The sequence below is a fragment of the Rhinatrema bivittatum genome, chromosome 7, assembly GCF_901001135.1.
Source record: "Rhinatrema bivittatum chromosome 7, aRhiBiv1.1, whole genome shotgun sequence".
Classification (NCBI taxonomy): domain Eukaryota; kingdom Metazoa; phylum Chordata; class Amphibia; order Gymnophiona; family Rhinatrematidae; genus Rhinatrema; species Rhinatrema bivittatum.
In genome coordinates, this window is record NC_042621.1 from 188,253,341 (window position 1) to 188,274,211 (window position 20,871).

The 20,871-nt window shown below is 41.5% G+C and overlaps 1 protein-coding gene across 1 annotated transcript in view; it reads right to left on the bottom strand.

The window, feature by feature from the left end:
• ZNF488 (zinc finger protein 488) overlaps positions 1–18,679 on the bottom strand; it is a 38,547-nt gene extending 19,868 nt beyond the window's left edge. Inside the window, exons 1-2 of the mRNA XM_029609651.1 lie at positions 18,663–18,679; positions 2,224–2,446 (exon numbers count right to left, since the gene is read on the bottom strand). Coding sequence (XP_029465511.1) covers positions 2,224–2,446; positions 18,663–18,664 — 225 coding nt within the window. The 5' untranslated portion in view covers positions 18,665–18,679. The remainder of the gene's footprint in view (positions 1–2,223; positions 2,447–18,662) is intronic.
• Positions 18,680–20,871: the final 2,192 nt, after the last annotated feature.

Consider the following 20,871-nt stretch of genomic DNA (forward strand, 5'->3'; position numbering starts at 1 on the left):
ACATGCGGCACCGTTACAGTCAAAGGTACTCACATGGTCAAACTGCAAGAGAGCCGCTTAAGGAATTCAGAAATAAGGGCATACAGACAATTGCAAAAGATAAATAGCTCATTACTGTGGATACTTTAAAAAGCTAAAATATTAACAAAGGGCAAGTATGTGCGTAAAACACCATTTAAAAGTGCCATTTATTTATTTGATAAAAGGTATTACAAATATAAAACTGAAATGTAAAACGCAGGTCATGCTAGTACACGCACCAACGTGGCCATGTTTTGATAATAACACCTGTCTCAAGGGGATTTATTAATTGCTCTGTGTTGAATTAAATACATTTAATTTGTAATTATTCAGACTGTGATGGGGTTAGCTGATTAAGGGGAAAGTCTTGCAGGCCTGTGGCAGACCATGAATGGGCTCTCGCGTCAGTGCATGCATCTACTCCTGCTTTCACAATGAAAGCCTCAGGCATACTTTGTCTTCCCCAATCTTCCCTCTGCCGCGTCTCTGCCTTGCTGTACTTTAACCCACTGAGGGGTGGGGTGGGGGTGGGGCACAATTTTCAGCTGTTTACACACAAAAAAAAAATGCTTTGAAAATTACCCTCTAACTGTAAACATTATACAAATGGATTCATACCTCATGTATATATGATAGCGCCCTCATTCACTAGTTATTCTGTCATTTGTCATAGTGATTATTTGTATAACTCCCTATCACGTTTCCTTCTTTTTTTGGTTATTTGTGGACATTAATGCTTCTCTTTTATCTGTTACTTTTAAATATCATACGGCAGAGTACAAAAAAATATAATATTCTGTTAACCACTCCCTAACTTCCGATTGCCCCGCCTTTGTAATATGATAGTTAATTTATGTAAACCCCTCCCACCTCTTTGGGGAACTCTCGGAATGCAGGGGCACACTGCTGTCTCCAGGGCATCTTCTGCTGCTAACATCTCTTTTCTCACACAAACCCAATCCACTTTGCCCCCGGGTGCCGGGGTTCATTCTGCTGCAGAAGAGAATACATCTCTCGGTCTCTCTCAGGTGTACTCACTCACTATCCCGCTGTCCTTGCTTGAGGGCAACCTTTGCAACGACGAACCACACTGGACACTCAGGTGGGGTGTTCAACAAACATTTACTGCAACCAAAAATACTCCAAATCCAGTTCCTGACAAAAACTCTCCAATTCATCTTCACACAAAAATAAACAGTCCAAAGGTGTCTCTTTCCCAGTTCTTTTAGCTGAGTCAGTGTCCTTTAGGATGGTAAGCAAGCACGAGGAAAGACCCATCACTGCTAATGAGGGAGAGGGGACTCCTAGTAGGGTTGGGATCTCTTATCTCTTCCTTTGATGGGTAACAGCTCGGACTTATTGTGGTAGAAAGTCCCAAAAGTGTTCAAAAATCCCAAATCTCTCCAGCTCCTCCTCCTCAGTGACAGAAACTGCTTGCAATAATTCCTCCCAAAACAGGAACAACATTCTCTACAAAAACCACACCTCTGTCACATCACCGCGATGCCTCCTTAGCTAGACGGCAGGGAATCACAGCACCTAATCCTGACCTCCCAAAGCAGGGGTGACAATCCTCTTCAGGCAGGAGCAAGCTTCCAAAAACGCAAAAATCTCAGGAATACCAACAGCTCTCTCAAAGCTCCTCTTCCCCTCTTCCAAGACAATCCTTTCCGGATCGTGGGATGCTGGCCAGGGCAAAGTCTCTTTCCCATGAACCAAGATGGGGATCCCAAGGTAGGGAATCACTTCCACAACTCTCCTCCTTCTCTAAAACTTTAACAAAGCACCACTTCCCCTGTATCAGGCTGTGGGGCGCAACAAATGGGGAGCAGTACAAACTGCAAGTCAAAGCCAAACCAAAAACCACAGAAAAATGCACACTGCTCCTTGTGCACATCCTGCTTTTATAGTGCTCTGCTGACCCATCCAGACAAGCTTCTGGGGAGGTGCCTGCAGGGATGGTCTGCAAACTACTAAAGGGATTAAGCTAGGAACCAACTGGATAGTGGAGACCAACTGACTTTAGTGAAAACTAAAGTCAGTTACCAAAAAGTACTGATACTGTAAGAATAGTGCTAATGTAATGGTCACCAAGAGTTGAGGCTTTTATACCTATTAAATTAAGTCAGATACATCAGAAAGGTTTGAAAAGAGAAGGACGATCAGTTTGGAAGGCTCAGAAATTCCTCATTTTTATCCTACCTTAAAAACATAATGGATATTTCTTCTGTCAGAGCATTTGAGGGCAATAAAAGTTATGGTATCCAAAAAGGTGTACTGAAGCATGCAAGGCCCAAAAGTAGTTCCCTCGGGGATATCCTGTGTAGTGTGAACCGTTGCAAATACTTCCTGAAACTGGTGATGTAAGAATTTGCTGTCGTTGCTCCAAAGAAGTTTTGGAAAAGATGTAAACTCCATCATAAGCCTGGAAACAAACAAGAGATATAAAACATGTATACTATGTGCTTAAGAGAAGAAGAAATGCTGTCACAGATATCTAACTTTGGACAAGGATGTGTACGCTAGACAAGAGTTAAAGATTTACATATTCCAGTCATATAACTGTTAATAAGGAAGGATACATGTACACTACTACGTGTTAGGGATGAACAAGTTCCATCATGCATCTAAAGTAAGGAAGATGTGCAGGGCTAATGTAAGGATATTAGGTGCCCTAGGGGAACCTTCAGCCTTGTGACCTCAACCCCCTCCCCTCCTGACTTCCCCACACACAATTAAAAATGATGTATTCATAATAACAGATTTTACATGAAAAATGATATTCTGAGGTAAAAATATCACTTACAACAACATTTATATTGTATCTGCATGCAGTACTATGGTGCTAACCAGAAAACCTTGCAAAAAAAGACACTTGGAAGCCATATGGTATTCCTGTCTACTGTAACACTTATTGGGTATAGGCTTGGCCCTCAGAAAGCCATGAGTAAACTGAATTACAATATAGTAAACCTCCCACACCAAAATAACACTAACTGCCATTACTCAAACAGTAACAACCCCCCCCCCCTATGAAATTGCAACACTACAGATATAAAAACAGACCCTAAAACACAAATTTACCTCCTGTTAAAACAGAATAAGGCAGGCTGCTATAGACCCCTACTCAGAAGCTACATGCTAGCAGAGCACAGTCAGACCCTCATCAAGTATAGAATAAAGAGAACATTAAATACAATAAAAATGTGCAGACAAAAACTGAACTGGAAACCACAAGCCAGACTCTATATGTAGTGCAACTTTGAAAAAGCAGAATTACCACCATTCCTCGGAAAACTTAAAACAAGAAATATAAAACATCATAATAGTAAAACTATATTAATAAAAATAATATTTCAAAACAGATGACAAATGGAATAACATCAATAATTAAAAACTCATGCAAATTTTAAAAATTTCCCAAACACCAATAAACTATTTCAAAACACCAGACACATCAAATAACATCCAATAAATAAAACTAATAAGGATTAAAAAAAAAATTTTAAAAATCCCCCACTCTCCATAACTAGGAACTTTAGATTTCCCATCACCCTGGGATTGTTGTGGATTAGTGTGTTGGAGCATATGTACAAACTTTCTCTGCTATCTCTCACCTATATGCACATGCTGTCTCTAACTCTCCCATATGCTCTCTCGCTCCCTCTTACACACACACATGCTCTCCCCACACACATACATGCTAAGTCCCACATGCTCTCCCCACTTCCTCTCCCCCCCCCAAATACACACATTCTCTCTCATGCTCTCTCTCTCTCTCATTCACACACACACTTTCCCAGTATACTCTCTCCAACACATACACATGCTCTCTCACACACATACACACACACACACACATGTTCTCTCCATCATGTTCTTTCCCCCACACACATGATCACTTCTACATGCTCACACATTCACTCCCACATACTCTCCCACACAGTCTCCCCCACACATGCTCTCTCTAATACACAGACACACATGTTCTTAAACACATTTGATTTCACCCACATGCTCTCAAACATACACATTCTGACTCCCATGCTCTTTCACGTAAACAGATATGCTCTCTCTCTCTCTCTCTCTCCCATGCTCTTTCACACACAGAGACATGCTCTCTCTCCCAACTGTTAGCCATACAAGGCTGACCATGAGTAGGATGTCACTCTTTATCCATTTTACTAGAGGTTATAGCCAAATTATTGAGGAACCCATGTTAGGCAACCTCCCACCTCCTCCCAATTATACCTACGAGTGTAGCAAAGCCCTACTGCCACTCCATGCTGGTTGATACCTTTTCCTAGGCACTTATTTATGTATTTATGCATTTATTATCCAGAATTCTAAGTGGAGTATAATTATAACAGTCATAAAACAATCTTATAAACAAACAGAAACAAAATAAAAACACACTAAAAATGAAAGAACATTCAAGAGCCACTATGGAAGACCAAAAACAATAGAGTGCCTATTAGATCAATAATTGTTACAGCTGTTATACTGTCAGTTCCACATAGACCTCAAGCAGGAGTCCAACAGCTTCAGAATTCAGCCCTGAAGGTTCAAAGTCCTGGATGTTCAAGAGTGCTTCTAATTGTTCTTTTTTTAACCTGTCAAAGATGCCGCAATAAAGAAGGGCCAGCAATGGAAAAATCTTGTCCTATGTTTCAGCTAAATGTGCCAGTCTAACTGAAGGTATATCTAAGAGGTTTTTTCAGAGCAGTAGAGAGCATGAGATGGTCTGTAGATTTTCTGTAGTGTACTGAAAAACCCAGGGGCTTTGCTTCTCAGAGTCTTATAAATTAGAACTAGGATCTTAAATTTGATATGGGCTTGAACAGGGAGGAAATACAAGGAAGTGAGATGGTATGACACAGGTTATGTACTTCATGAGAAATAGGTACCTTAATATTTTCAAAATGAAAAAGTGGAGATTTTCTATTAATCAAAAATGATCTAATATTAGAATTTCTGTTTTAGCAATACCTGAGTAAGTTTTCAAAGGGGTTCCATGCAGAAAAATACCTAATGCATGCATATGTAGGATGTATCTGCATATATGCTGTTTTATAAATATCAGAAGTACATGCATATTTTTTGTTTTGTACACACATTTTACAGGCACAAAAGAGGGGCAGTCTAGGAGTGTTCCAAAGTTCAAGAAGTATGTGTAGAAGTTCCTATAAGAAATATATGAATATACATTATCAAACTTATTTGTACAATTTGACACTGCTAATTGACTAGCACAAGTGAAATTGGTCTTGTCTGTTGTCTGCAATATTTGGATGGGAGGTCTGAGTGAATTGTCGGAGATTTAGAATGAAGTGCTTGATGGTGTAGATGAACTAGAGATGGAATGGTTAAACTGACAGTGATTTCAAGTATGCATGCAAGTATTTTCAAAAGGGTATGTGTGCATACTTTATAAAATCTCTGTCTCTCCATATAAATCAGGGTTATTATGCATACACGTTATATTTTTGTGCCTAAATTTTAAGTATGTTTATAAAATAGGAAGAGAAAGTAAGTGTTTTTTTTGCATTGGAAATATTTGTGCGTACTTTCAAAGCAGGTCATGCTGCACAGTTTATAAAATACTAGGATAAATATCTCTGCATCTGCTTACATTTGCAAATGCAATACTGTGTATAGGTTTGAAAGTTAAGCTAATTAAGAACAAGTTTGCTCAATGTAATCCATCTCCTAATCGAAGCCAAACAGCTGGTATCTTTATGGAAGGCTTCATAAAGGGCTGTAGACCGAGACCCGGGAACAAAAAACTGGATATTAACTGAACAGTAATGGTACACCATATCCAAATTGGCCACAATTTTACACAAAGGAGCCATGTACATGTTTAAAAAAAAAGCACCAAGAGCGCTGATCCATGAGGAACACCAGTAGCCGGCAAGAACAGACAGGAAGAAGATGAGCTACTAATTACTCATTGAGTACAATTTGTTAGGAATCAAGTAAACCACTGAAGGACTGTGGCAGATAAACAGTAACTACGGAGGCAGGATAGCAAAAGAGTGGTCCAGAGTGTCAAAAGTGGATGAGATGTCATGGAACATCAAAATAAATCTCATCCAGGTGTCAAAGCCATGCTAGAAGACATCAAAAACGTGAAAGCAGCAAAGTCTCAGTGTTGGAATGGGTGACAATCAAATTGAAACGGATCCAAAATATGATGAGCTCAACAACTCTTGGAGTTGTGTCAGAACTGCTTTCTGAAATTAGTTTAGTAGAAAATGAGAGCGAAGAAATAGGTCAGTAATGGGCAGGCACAATAGGGTTTAAAAAGGTTTCTTAAGAAATGGGCACAGACAAAAAAAAGAAATGGATTGATGTCAAGGAAAAGACTTTTATTTAATCATGTAGCAAAGAAGTTACCCGACTCGGGCCGAGTTTCACCCAAACCAATGGGCTGCCTCAGGGGTTGTATAACACTCTATATTCCTATGTTGTTAATTAACTGAGCGAGGTAGTATCTTCATATGGTATCAATGTGTCACTCCAATTCCTTATTGTTTTATTTCTCTAGATGGTAGTGCCTACACACATCCGGTTCAGAGTAACGCTGAGCAGTGCCTTATTTCCACTAGCCTAGAATATATAAACTTTATTAAGGACACTGGTCAATGGTTTTCCTGAAGTGAGGAACCGTTTATTTACCTTCAAAAATTATTGTTAACACAGGCACTACCATCCAGAGAAATAAAACAATAAAGAATTGGAGTGACACATTGATACCCTATGAAGATAATATCTTGCTCAGCTAATTAACAACATAAAAATATAGAGTGTTACACAACTCCTGAGGCAGCCCATTTGGTTTGGGCGAAACTCGGCCCGAGTTGGGTAACTTCTTTGCTGCATGATTAAATAAAAGTCTTTCCGTTGACATCGATCCACTTCTTTTTGTGTCTGTATCTCTAACACATTGGATTAGCTTCCTTGCTTTTTTTTTGGGACCTTAACAAATGGGCAAACAGCAATCTGCTTCAGAACAGATGGGAGAGAGCCATTGATCAAATGGGATAGAAAAGTGCTGATGTTTGACCTGAGGAATTTCATGACAGTAGCAGGACAAATATTAGAAGTTCATACAGAATTATTTAAAGAAATAATAAGCTGCTTAACTTGCTGAGCTGATACCAGAGAAAAATACTTCCATAATTCAATATCATGATCAATTAAAGGAGCATCAAGCTCATCAATTGAACAAAATAATACACAAATGATATTCATTTTCTATTGAAAACAATTCAGCAAAAGTATCACAGCTGATATCAGAGTAGGCAATGGCACCAAAGGAACCTGTCAGAAAACTCACAGTTCTGAACAATTCATAGGGACGATTAAGGGAAGACTGAATGCACAATGAACAGAAATATCTCTTGTTCCTTTCAGCTAGGACCCCTGTACTCAGCAAATAGGTTCAGATAAGAGGGACTTATCAGTAGATCAGTGCATCTTATGCCATTACCTTTCAGTACAGTAAACAAGATACTTGGTGCATTTCAACTCTATGGAGTACCAGGAAGCTGAATGAGTCCTGGCCTTAGGTACAGATTTAATTGCAACAAGCAAATGTAAAGCTTTGGTTAATGTATCTTGCCAATGGGCCACAGCTGAATCAATATCAGGACAAATTGTAACATCTAAGTTGGAGATCAAGTGCTCATGGTGCACTTCCAGTTCAACATGGCCTCTCTTGAGACAGGGAGACAAGTTAGAAACTGCAGCCTCGGAAACAAAGCGCATAAATCTGGCTTTAATGAGAATGCAATCTGACCAGGTAGTCCCACTTGCTATTAAGAAAAATGAGATTCAATGTAAGCCCACAGCAATGGCTGAGAACATGGATCTTTTGCACCTGTCCTAGAGTGGACATGTGATCCAAGACCTCCTCACAAGGGGGCCGATGTAGTAAGACCTGCACTGAAATCTGCGCTGATATTTCTGTGCGGACTTTTCTGGCATGCGTGACAAAAACCAGTGGCAGCATGGGATGTAATAACGGCCATGTATGCTAATTAGAAGCACACATAAAATCCACGCACAGCAACCATACATGCCGTAATGGGCGCAGTAACGTATGCTAATGGCCCTATGTAGTAAAACGCGCAGATAATCCACACAGAATCCCGTGCAGAAAACCATCGGAGTGTGAACTCTTGCGATTGACTCTCAGGTCGAAAGCCTTTCTTTTCAAAAAAATGAATAAATTAGGGGTCTGTAAGTTGATATATAGAGCAATGTCTAACTCCTTCATGAATGGACTCTGACTGCCGGTGAGAGAGTGAAATGCAGATTGGCGATTCTGCCTCATCGAGAAGCTGCCTCCTCTCTACCCCTTCCATCTGCCGCCCGGCAGACCTGCAAAAGCATAAAAAAAAACGGTCTCCACACCAGTACTTTCATACCTCCTGCCCTGACCCAGGTGCTAAAAAAAAAAGTATTAAAAAACCCGCACTAACCCGATCTCCCTTTTAGCACCACTCCCTGCATTGAATAGATAATCACCTCCGTTCCATGCCATTAGCATGCCCTCCTGCAGAAAAACGTGGGTCTGTAAGCACGTATGTATGCGCTTTTTTCCCATGCACAAAACCCTTATTACATACCCATACAGGGCTTTGCATGGGAAAATGTGCATACAAATGCGTGTAGAGGTGCACACCAACCCACCGCAGCTTCAGCGCACCATATTGCATCAGCCCCAAGATGCAGATAATTGACCCGCTTCAACATGTACGTTGATTTGCCCCAGAACTATTAACTTGCTCAAATCAATCTGCAGAGAGAACATTTTCAAAAAAAGAAAAGTGAGAGGAGGACAGCAAGCCAGGAGATGGTTAGACTAAACAAATGCCCAAGAAGGAGTAGATAGGAGTATCAACCACAAGTTGTTTCAAAGGAATAGACTGTTTAAAGAGAATTAAGAGACCACCCCATGCCTACAGCTTTGTAATCTAGAAATCACTAAATAAGAAGGACAAAGTTGATTCAATAAAACATTGTCAGTATTAGGGATGTGAATCGTTTTAGGACGATTAAAATTATCGTCCGATAATTTTAATATCGTCTTAAACCGTTATGGAACACAATACAATAGAGATTCTAACGATTTATCGTTATAAATCGTTAGAATCGTGAGCCGGCACACTAAAACCCCCTAAAACCCACCCCCGACCCTTTAAATTAAATCCCCCACCCTCCCGAACCCCCCCCCCCAATGACTTAAATAACCTGCGGGTCCAGCGGCGGTCCGGAACGGCAGCGGTCCGGAACGGGCTCCTGCTACTGAATCTTGTTGTCTTCAGCCGGCGCCATTTTCCAAAATGGCGCCGAAAAATGGCGGCGGCCATAGACGAACACGATTGGACGGCAGGAGGTCCTTCCGGACCCCCGCTGGACTTTTGGCAAGTCTTGTGGGGGTCAGGAGGCCCCCCCCAAGCTGGCCAAAAGTTCCTGGAGGTCCAGCGGGGGTCAGGGAGCGATTTCCCGCCGCGAATCGTTTTCGTACGGAAAATGGCGCCGGCCATACGCCGGCCATACGCCGGCGCCTGCAGTCGATCTCCTGCCGGCGCCATTTTCCGTATGGAAAATGGCGCCGGCAGGAGATCGACTGCAGGAGGTCGTTCAGCGAGGGTTCCGGCGCCTCGCTGAACGACCTCCTGCAGTCGATCTCCTGCCGGCGCCATTTTCCGTATGGAAAATGGCGCCGGCCATACGCGTATGGCCGGCGCCATTTTCCGTACGAAAACGATTCGCGGCGGGAAATCGCTCCCTGACCCCCGCTGGACCTCCAGGAACTTTTGGCCAGCTTGGAGGGGCCTCCTGACCCCCACAAGACTTGCCAAAAGTCCAGCGGGGGTCCGGAAGGACCTCCTGCCGTCCAATCGTGTTCGTCTATGGCCGCCGCCATTTTTCGGCGCCATTTTGGAAAATGGCGCCGGCTGAAGACAACAAGATTCAGTAGCAGGAGCCCGTTCCGGACCGCTGCCGTTCCGGACCGCCGCTGGACCCGCAGGTTATTTAAGTCATTTGGGGGGGGGTTCGGGAGGGTGGGGGATTTAATTTAAAGGGTCGGGGGTGGGTTTTAGGGGGTTTTAATGTGCCGGTTTTGCGATTTTACGTTTTTTTTATTTTTCACGATTTTTCACGATTTTTCACGATATTTTACCCCCCCAAACGGCAACAATACGATTCCCTCCCCCTCCCAGCCGAAATCGATCGTTAAGACGATCGAGGACACGATTCACATCCCTAGTCAGTATGAAGAAGCCATGATTCAGTCACACACAGAAAATATCTGGGGATTCCTCAGACAGCAAATGAAAAAGCATATCACCCTTTTTCTTAATAGACTGAGCATTCCCCAGAGACAAAGAGAACGGAGAATAGGACAAGGGAGTTGAACCAAGAAGAGAAGAAAAGCAAGTGACATAAGATAAACAGACAGGACTAACACCACTGTAATACTTCAATTGCTGAACAGCCCCGTAGTGATACCTGCCACAAATGACTGGGATAGATGAAATATTAGAAGACGCTATTAGCACAGAAGCAGTGTAACAGATGATCGGGTCCTGTGGGCAGGCAGTGCACAGGAGGCGCACAAAACATGCACAAAGGAACACAACAAAGGGGCACTCCTTTGTGCATTCTGTGATGCAACAGAAAATGCACATGACCCAGTGCTCATGGCATCATCTCCAGGATTTAAGTCTCTGGGTTGATGATGTCACTGGGGGAGGTACCAGCCAGAAGGGGCAGAGCCACTCACAGCACAGTATCCTGGGGAAGAGGTGACAGCTGGGGAAACACACATTGAGAAGAGGCAGGCAGCAAGGCAAGGTGAGTCCTTGGGTTTGCCATCTCAGCTGCACAAATCCAGCACTTGACATGGCCAAACTGTTATTCCATATTATATATATGTTGTCTCATATTTTTGGCCCTTCCATTTTACCATTCCTTGTAGATCAGTATATGTGTTTTAATACCTAAACTAACACTCAGCATCCCCCTCCTCATTTCTTTACCCTACCCCTCCCTCACCCTGTCCTTACCACAAGCTTTTGAATCTGTCCTAAACATGCTTGCATTTTCTCACAGTTTTGGTATTACCACCTCTGCTGGTGAACAATTCCTGGCTCATTATCCCTTCCTGTTGCAATACCACAGAGGCTACTGGCATTACCTTCAATTCTTCTCAAATAAGAATCTTCTGTGCTTTTCCCATGCTTTCTTACTGTTTTTGTTTCCACCAATACCATTGCGAGGCTGTTCTATGTATCTACCACCCTTTCCCTAAAGAAATATTTTCTTATGTTATGTCTCAGTCTAGTCTACTACCTTTGAACTTCATCTTTTGTTCTGGAACTTCTTTTTCACCTAAAAATAATTTCTTCAGATGAATTATGTGTATCTACAAGGTATTTGAAAATCTTAATCATATCCCTTTCCTCATATTTTATAGGAAAAAAAGAGATAGACATATAAATTCTTCTCTGGGAAAATGATTTAATAAAAATGTAGTGTGCAATGCATAGGCCTCAGAATGGGCTATTCATAAATTCAAATAAATAAAATAGAGAAAGGAAAAGAATAGCTTTTTGGTAGTGGATCCGTTTAATTCCTCTGTGAAGTTCAATGCTTTACATCATCTTTTCTGTAATTTTGTTAGGGTCCTTATAAGCAAAACTTCTAGTACTGAGTGGGAGCGAGGCTCCCTTTTCTGTTCAGTTTTGCCCTGTGTGCATGCATTGGCCTTTTGGGCCTGTCTCATTAAAAATGAAATGTGTGGTCCAACCGCAAATATGTCACAATCACAGTCCAAACCCTCTCTGTCTCCTCATCTCCTCTTCCAAATACAAGTACTCCATAGCTTAAGGTCATCTCTTCCCAGTGTTTCTCTTCTGGTTTTAAAATCAAAGTGAATGGTTTACTAAGGGGTGGATTTTAAAACCCCTGCGCGTAAAGCCCCGGGATGCGCGTAAGTCCGGGGCTTTCGAAACGGGGAGGGAGGGGGCGTGTCTGGGGGCGTTCCCGAAACGACGCGGCGTTTCGGGGGCGGGCCGCGGCGTTTTGGGGGCGGGCCCGGGGGCGTGGCACCGGCCCAGGGGCATGGTCGAGGCCTCCGGACCACGCCCCCGGGACCGGAGGACGGAGCGGGGCTGCCGGCTGAAAGCAGGCGTAACTTTGCCGACAAAGGTAAGGGGGGGGTTAAATAGGGCCGGGGGGGTGGGTTAGGTAGGGGAAGGGAGGGGAAGGTGGGGGGAGGGCGAAGAAAAGTTCCCTCCGAGGCCGCTCCGAAATCGGAGCGGCCTCGGAGGGAACAGGCAGGCCGCGCTGGGCTCGGCACGCACAGGTTGCACAAATGTTCACCCCCTTGCGCGCACCGACCCTGGATCTTATAACGCGCGTATCTTATAAAATCTGGTGTACTTTTGTTCGTGCCGGTGGCGCGAACAAAAGTACCGGCGCGCGTATTGTTTTAAAATCTGCCCCTAAGAGTATAACAGTGACAGTCAGCCCTCATCTTCCTCTGCTAACACACACGTTCTCCACTCTAGGAAATGGCTCCTGTGTCTGCTCTGTCTCAACTATATGAGGTCCATATTCAAAAGCCATTTAGATGGATAACTCAAAGGTTATCCATCTAAGTGGCTAAACCAGCACATTCTGGAGGTGAGTGGGAGGAGTTTAGGGGGGTGGATTTAGCTGCATAAGTTAAGCGGCTAACTCTGGTTGTGCCACTGACCTATCCTAAAATTAGCTGCATAAACATATGCGGATAACTTTAAGATAGCTGGGTATATTCAGCGGCAATCAATGGATGAATATTGCTCCCTTAGGTTCTTCTTCCAGTGCCATTATGATTACATAACCCTTCTTCTCATTTCACTACCTGTCTCCCCAGCTGCTTCCGCATATGGTTAAAGTTTCTCCGATTCACTTATGTGTCTTCATACTGCAGTCTCTCATTACCTCTCACCCCCCCCTCCCCCTCCCCGATACAGCTCTCCTCATAACCTCCAGTTAGGTATAAACTGCTTTTATCTGTACCATTCTTCTCCATCGCCAACTCTGCACTTTCATTACATTTCATTTGTTTTATTTCCTGCCCTTTTGCACAACACCCAAAGTGGTTACAAAATCAATAAAACGTACAATACAAGCAACATATAACACAACTTATACCTAATCCTCTCTCTACCTCTTCCTACCCTCTCTCCCCTCATTAAAACTTCCCATGCATTCTCCCTCACCCCATGGAAAGTCCCCACTCTACCTGCAATATCTCATAGAGCAGCAAATAACCAGATTTTCCATTGGCAGCTAAGCACCAAGAAATCTCACTGTCACAAAAATTGAGGATAATTGATTCTACAGGAATGGAACTGTCCCAGAAAAGCACTGATTTCGGATGGCTATGAATCTCAGATCCCTTGCCATTGAGAACTGCAACCTGAACATAATCTCTCCCTGTGAATGCAGTGATTGGCCAGGGATGAACCTTTGTACCTTGCTGCACTATATACCTAGAACAGCCATCCTGAATTGCTGTGTCATACCCTCTTATATGGATAACAAATGCAATAGAAAAACACTATAATGTGTTCATAATAATAATTCCCCCACGCAAAAAAAAAAAGAGTCAAATCCAGAGTGAAAAAAATGATCGCTAACTTTATCACATACAAATATGCTAAATATATATCTTAATATGTATGAAGGGGTTTCAGCAAGCCGGTATTACATCTGGCCATCATTCATAGTAAATGCTGGTCCTCTCGATTATAAACCACAGAGATTATTTTTTTTAGCAAATTTTCAACAAGCTTGAGCAAAAAAACAATCATGCTACCTTCAACTAGCTCTTCTGAAAATATCAAAGTGTTTTTTTGAAGTGGTAGGGGATTTTTTTTTCAGAAGTTCTATTCAAAGGTGACATAATTGTGTTTTTTGCACAAGCGTATTGAAAATGTGCTAAAATATATATATATATATATATATATATACTCTCTTGGGTTTATGATCAAGAGGACCAGCGTCGGCTATGAGTGATAGCCAGATGTAATACCGGCTTGCTGAAACCCCTTCACACATATTAAGATGTATATTTAGCGTATTTGTAGGTGATACCCTCTTATAGGGCCATATTCCCAGCCAAAATTCCATCTTTTTAAGGTTGCCTTTAAATCATAAACACTGGCTCTTCCCAATTACAACCTTGTCGATTTTAACCATGTTTGTCAGAATAAACAAACTTCCTGAAACCTCTTACTTATCTGTCTGTCTTGAATAGTGTTTAAGCTCATTGTACTTTATATGTCTAATAGCAGTATAGAAATGATAAGAAGCAGGAGCAGTAATACAGTAATAGTATTAGTATGTGAGGTGGTTTTTACCTGCAAGTTTGGGAGAACAGTGGCAGTGGTATTAGAAGTCTTCTTTGTGAGAAAAATCGAAATTCCCACTAGGGTTGCCAGCTGGCTCCAGATTTTCAGATACGCAGGTACTTATAGTCTTGCTTTTCTGAGGGACTGCAATACAGAAATCAGAACAAGCCCTTGCATGCAATCGGGTAAAACCAGGGCTGGATCAACCTGCCCGGAAAATCTGGAGTCAGTTAGCAACCCTAATTCCCGCGCACATAGTAAACCTTCTAGATTTAATACTCGGAAGAAATGAAAACAGAAGAAAAACAATTCCTGAACTCCTACCCATCCTTTGTTAACAGAAAAGATGGCTTGCATGAAAAATGAGGTGCTGGTGTTTTCTCTGGCTGGTGACATTGATACTGAAATAAAAGCTGCAAAGTGCTCATACGAAAGCAATGAGGCAAAGATCTTTTAAAGGGGAGCTCCATGTTTTGCCCTTACACCAGCACATTTTTCAGGGATAATTTCAGTTAATGGAGAGAGCAATTTTGAAAGCTGCTTTACCAGGTAAAACCTTTGACCCATGTAAATTGACTTTTTAAAAAGTGCCCACCCTCAGTGCTGGTAAAATTAGGCATGGATACTTGTGAGATCAGGAGGGGTTTTTTTTCTTTTTAAAAACCCATGTTTTTATTTAATTTCCAATGTAACACAAGAACTAACGTTTAGAAATTCAGACACAAATAGTTAATAGATTACAATAATAAAAAAGTAAAAGAGAAGAGATAAAACACAGTTGTGCCCAATAGACACCTCAAACTAGGAAGAGATCCAAGAAGATTCTGAGCGAGAACCAATCGAAGAAAAAGAAGGTAAGGTAATCTCACACTGAGAAGACAGCAGTTTAAATACTCTTAGACAGATTCACTACTATTTTCATGTTTGAGGGTCCTTGCGGTCTTTTAAGAGTGCAAAAATAATCAAAGGCTAAATACTTTAAATGCAGAATATATATTTGCAAGGAAAACGTATAATGAGCAATGTGCCAAAGGCTCGAGCCTCTTGACACATTGCCAAGAACTTTTTGCTCTGCACTTGTGTGGTTTTTGAAATATCAGGAAATTGCCAGACTTGTTGGCCATGATATAATGCAGACTTATTTCGAAAGAAAAACTTCATAATGAAGTCCTTATCCTGGGGAAAAACAAGAGTGACTAGGAACATTCCTCTGTTCGTTATTCCTGCATTACTAGATATTTCTTAAATATCCATAATAGTCAAACTGTCTGCAGAAAGGTGACCTTACTCTTGAGAAGCTCCCTGGCTCATTTCCTCAACAACACTGTCACCTGAGAGCAGAAAGAAAGCTTTGCACACTTATAGCTGGAACTGCCTCAGATGGAAACATGGCTCGTATCTGTTCAAGCACCGTGAATAGTTCTCCGGGTTCTCAGTCTTACAGGTCATCATCAAGTTATTTAAATTAAAACCATTTCAGTCTGGGGATCAAAAACTTGATTTGCATGCTGCTCAAGCTTGTGCATTGAGAGATACCGCATTGGACTTGTGTTTATGCACAAAGTAACCAAAGAAGAATGTGCTTGTTCCAAGGATGCACTTATTATAGTCCACAAAGAATCCATCATGAGCATATCTGGCTTAACCAAAGGAGATCATCTTACCGTTAATGAGCCAGAAGCACGGAAGGTTTCACCAAAGGACTGCTCTCTTTTACACTTCCTGGTGTAGCCTCGTGGGTATTTCACAGTTGTGCCGGTTCGTCCTCCCTCGGGCAAATGCTCTCCTCTGCTAACGCCTGGTAAGAGTTTCGAGCTCCTCCCAAGCATGGCCCTAATTTGTGTTGTTTCCATCGGCACCAGGAGGGGGAGCGGAGCAAACACGAACAGCCTCATCGGGACGAGGACGTTCCGGGACTGTCACAGCGCTGCAACTCCGAGACGTTTAAAGTGCTGCTGACCGAAGCGCCATTTGTTCTCATGCAGCCAAAGAAGCTTCTTCCAGAGCAGGTCCTGCTGTCTGGGCCAGGTAGCTATCAAGTGGCAACTGTCGGATGAGGGCTCCTTCAGAAGTTAATGGAAGAGCCCTCCCGATACGCCCTGTCCGCTTAACCGTGGTAGGAAAAGTAGGAAATGCATTCAATAGATGTAATGAGAGAGCTGCACGGCGCAACCTCTCTTCGCGTGCTGCAGATCGCATTTGCAATCCCATGTGCTTTATTTTGTTTAAAAATGTTGCAGCTCAAAAAGCAAGCACAACTATCACAGGCACCTATGGCAATCATCAAAGCTAAATTGTGTAGCAAACCCCATGAGCAAAAAGTGCCCGCAGTATTTGTACCAATGCAGGTAGTTTGATTATTGCCCCCTTAATAACCATTCATATGCAGAACCATTTTAGCCTACTTTCCATGTATCCCGCTTAACACATTTTTTGTTTAGTGTCGTATCAACATCAAATTTTCAGGACATAACAGGGAGACCAAGAGGTAGGTTTTATGGGGGCGGGAAGATCCACATTTTTATGCACACACATATTCTGGAAAGTAAGCTTATTAGTACTGTGTGGACCTTCTTTTTTTTTTTATTTTTTTAAACAGTGTGTCATTTTCATTAGTAGGGCAACCTCAATATGAGACACTCAGTAAAGGAAAATATTGCAAGCAATATTTAGCATGGCAAAATAGCAGTATGCAGTTTTGCAAAAAAAAAAAAAAACAAAAAACTAGGGTACTATTGATTTAAATATGGTATTAGGTGCAGTGTTGATCCTTTGTATGGCAAGAGTCCTTTGTGCATTTTGTTACAAAGGTTTGTAACTACTCGAGCAAATGGTGCAGAAAATGTATATTGGAGACAACGGTGCCGCTGTATGAATGTTTAGTAACAGTTAGGAGCTCTGCACCACTTAGGGATGGCACTAAAATGTGACCAGATTTATGAGTGAGGGGGAAAGCAAAACTGTGCCCTAATTCTGGCACTCTTTAGTCATGGAACAGTGAGCGCTTGCCCTTATATATAAGAAGGTGTGTAAAACACTTAAATTTGCAAAAAAAAACCACATAGGTGTTTAAAATGTAAATTATTCTCAAATGACAAGTTTGAGTGAAAGTGTGCTGCCAGAGACCCTGAAAATTTAACGCTGATGAAAACCAGGCTCAATCTTAAACAGCCTAGATCTTCATGATATTTTGATTTAGCGGTATGTTTATTTTCACAGTGTTGAGTAGATTATTGTTAGAAAAAAATGTAAATACTACAGCACTAGTAAAACTAGGAATCTATGGGGAAACTGGTTATGCCAGTTCTTAACACCAGTGCTAGGAGTCTATTGCTGTATTAGTCTCGAACAGCAAGGAGATTCATTATTTTAACTCTGGATAATACAGTCTTCTGGTAACTCAAATATTTAACAGGGCAGTGAAAAACAGGACACGAGCAAGACTGCACTGCACCTGCATGCAACATTGGCCTCCAGCACTTCTGTTTGGTATCACTAAGGTTTATTATAAAGAGAAACCACTAAAAACTCTTTCTATGGGGTGGCAAACTTCTCACCTGATTTTTGGGAAATAAGAAGATGTACTCTGCTGAACTAATAGTTTGCAATACCTGAAAAGAATTCCCCCAAATATACACTAACTCTTCTTTTTTTTTTTTCTACCACAAGAACTCTAACCATAAAGAGAAAATACTTAAAAAAAACTGGACAGATACAGAGCAAAAAACAGTAAAGAAGCAAAGTAAGTTTGCAGAAAGTAAGAAAAAAATTATATATATATATATATATATATATATATATATATATATTCAACAAGATATTTTAATCTTGCCCTGAAGGATGCTGAAAAATCGCTTAATCTGGATGCTGAAAAATCGCTTAAACAAGTCCAGAAACAAAGACTAACAACGGAGAAGAATCCAAACATCACTATCTTCAGAAGTTTTTCATAATGCATAATGTAACATCTAACTCCAGTCACCCTGGTTTAAACCTAATTAGACGAATGACTTCATAGTGCCATGCATAAATACTGGGTCTCTATATTTCTCCACTGTCAGCTTTTCTTTTTAGCGTTATTGGTATTCAGATTTAACAGACAGGTTTCATTCTTATACAAAGATTGCATTCAGCTCACATGAGACTTTTTGAGTCTTTAAATACTCAGCTTTAATGAGATTTTCTCACTGTTCCATACCACAGTTTATATAATATACTCACATGCCTTCTTATGCCTTCCTTGCTCCAAACTGTATGTAGAAAAAAATTAAACAAATAAGCCATTAATGAAAACGTTATAATCAGGGAAATAAGACCTCGTTAATGAGTAGCTGGAAAATTGCAATCATCATTTTTGACCCAAATATACAGATACCCAAGCTTAATCCTTCTTTGCCAATACATATGTCTCTTTAAAAAAAAGAGTCTGTTGTAGCAGAATGGTACTGCTATTACAAATACTGTATAAAATGTATAGTGCAAGATAAGAAATGTCTTGTTATAGTCAAGGATTTTTATATAGTGGGACCATCTGGTAATAATATTGATACATTATATAGCCCACTCTGTGAACACAAGCCTATGCAAGTAAGCAAAGACCTCCCCCGAAAGTGCTTTAAGGCCATCACTATTTCAGTTGACATCTCTGGGGCTTGGTCTGTGATGCATTCATCTCAAAGACATCAATCTGAACTGGATCCTCCATTCCTCTGAATGCTTTAAACCACTGGCTGCAAGATCAAGCTTTCCAATTGTTCTTGCCTTTTATTGGCAGAAGATCCGGACACCCATCCCTTTCTATTGTCTGTGCATCTGTTAGCCAACTGCCTTTTCTTTCTGTATTTTACCATTAAACCAATGTGAAAGAACCCAAATCTGTGCTCAGCCAAGCATTAGGTGCTCAGTGGGAGAAAGAAGAGGGGATAAAAAAAAAAGAGCATCAGCAGAAGTAGGAAGAAGAGAATGACAGCGTGCCACGCTCTGCTCCCTCTCTCAGTGCTGAAAGGAGCAGCCCTCAAACAAACCAGAAACTACATCCTGTGAACTACCAGGCACAAACGAAAAAAGGCATCAGCAGAATCACCACAGACCTGCTTAAATCTGTTTTCTGTAACTTAGGTCTGAAGCAAACTCATACACAGATGAAGAACTCTTGCATCCCATTTCTAGTTATGGTCTAAAATCTGAAGCAACCACAACAGCAAAAAAAACAAAAAACAACCTTCCAATTGTGCTCCCAATATCTGGTGATAAATAAAAAAAAAATCAGCTTTGTACATTTGATGCTGGACACTAATAAAACATAATGCAAAAAAAAAAAAAAATCTTGCCTGCCGACTTGGCTGCTGTGCTTCTAGGCGGGGAGTAGAGAAGAGTCCTTAGGAGCTCATTGCGGTCAGCTGGAGAGTTAGAGAGTGAGTGACACACTGAGGAAAAGAGTCAAGTATCGCCAGCCCTGAGAAAGAGGGAGGGAAGAGCAGAAGGATGAAAAGGCGGAGAGAGAAAGAGGGGGAAGGTGGAAGTAAAGCAAAAAGGAGGGAAAGGAAGGGGCGCAAGAGAGCGGCACAGGGAGAGAAGGAGGAGCTTAAGTGAAAGCTCAGACCCAGGGGGAGGAGGAGCAGAGGTGAGAGTAGAGTGTGGTGAAAAGATGAGAGTGACAAAGGGAGTGAAGGGAAATGAGAGAGAGGTGGTGAAGACAGAAAGAGAGAGGGGAAAAGAGGAGGGGGAAGTGAAGAAAAGGAGAGAGGCAGAAGGAGATACTGTACTGTGAATTCACAGAAGATGCTTTGTGAAGCATTCTGGTAGTTCATGGTACAAGTTCAAAACCATGAAAGGACAGTGAGGAAGAGGGAAAGGTTTAACTAAATAAATGTACTTAAAAAATGTACTCATTTTAGAAACACTAAGCAACCAATTTTTAGAAACCCACTGAGAGACCAAGATAGCCAGCTATCTAACTTCCCTGATTAATGCCTTTAGTGGGCTGAAACCTCTACCTGGAGAGAATGGTGTATTAGTTAGAATCTAGGACTAACAGTATGGAAAGTCTAGGATCTAATTCTGGTTGAACCATGGTTATACCACTTGTGTGGCTCTTCTGTTCATCAGAAGTGGAGAGTTTATTAAAAACTACTATAAGTAGCAGTTTGAAGAAAGTCAGAAGTTATAGCTGACTAAGTTTAGATGAATTTCCAGCTAGCGAGTTAGGTTATGGCTGACAATTCACTTGTATTAGCTACTCAGCAGCTTACTGACAATTTATAAAGCGGGAACTCTGATCTTCTAAAGAACAACCCCTATTCCTGACACTGGGATCCCCCCAACCCTTGAGCCCTTAATGAAAAAAATCCCTTTCAGACACTGTGATCACCCCCATCACATAGCTCATGCTTTGATGACAAAGCAAACCCTTCCTAGACATTGCAATTCC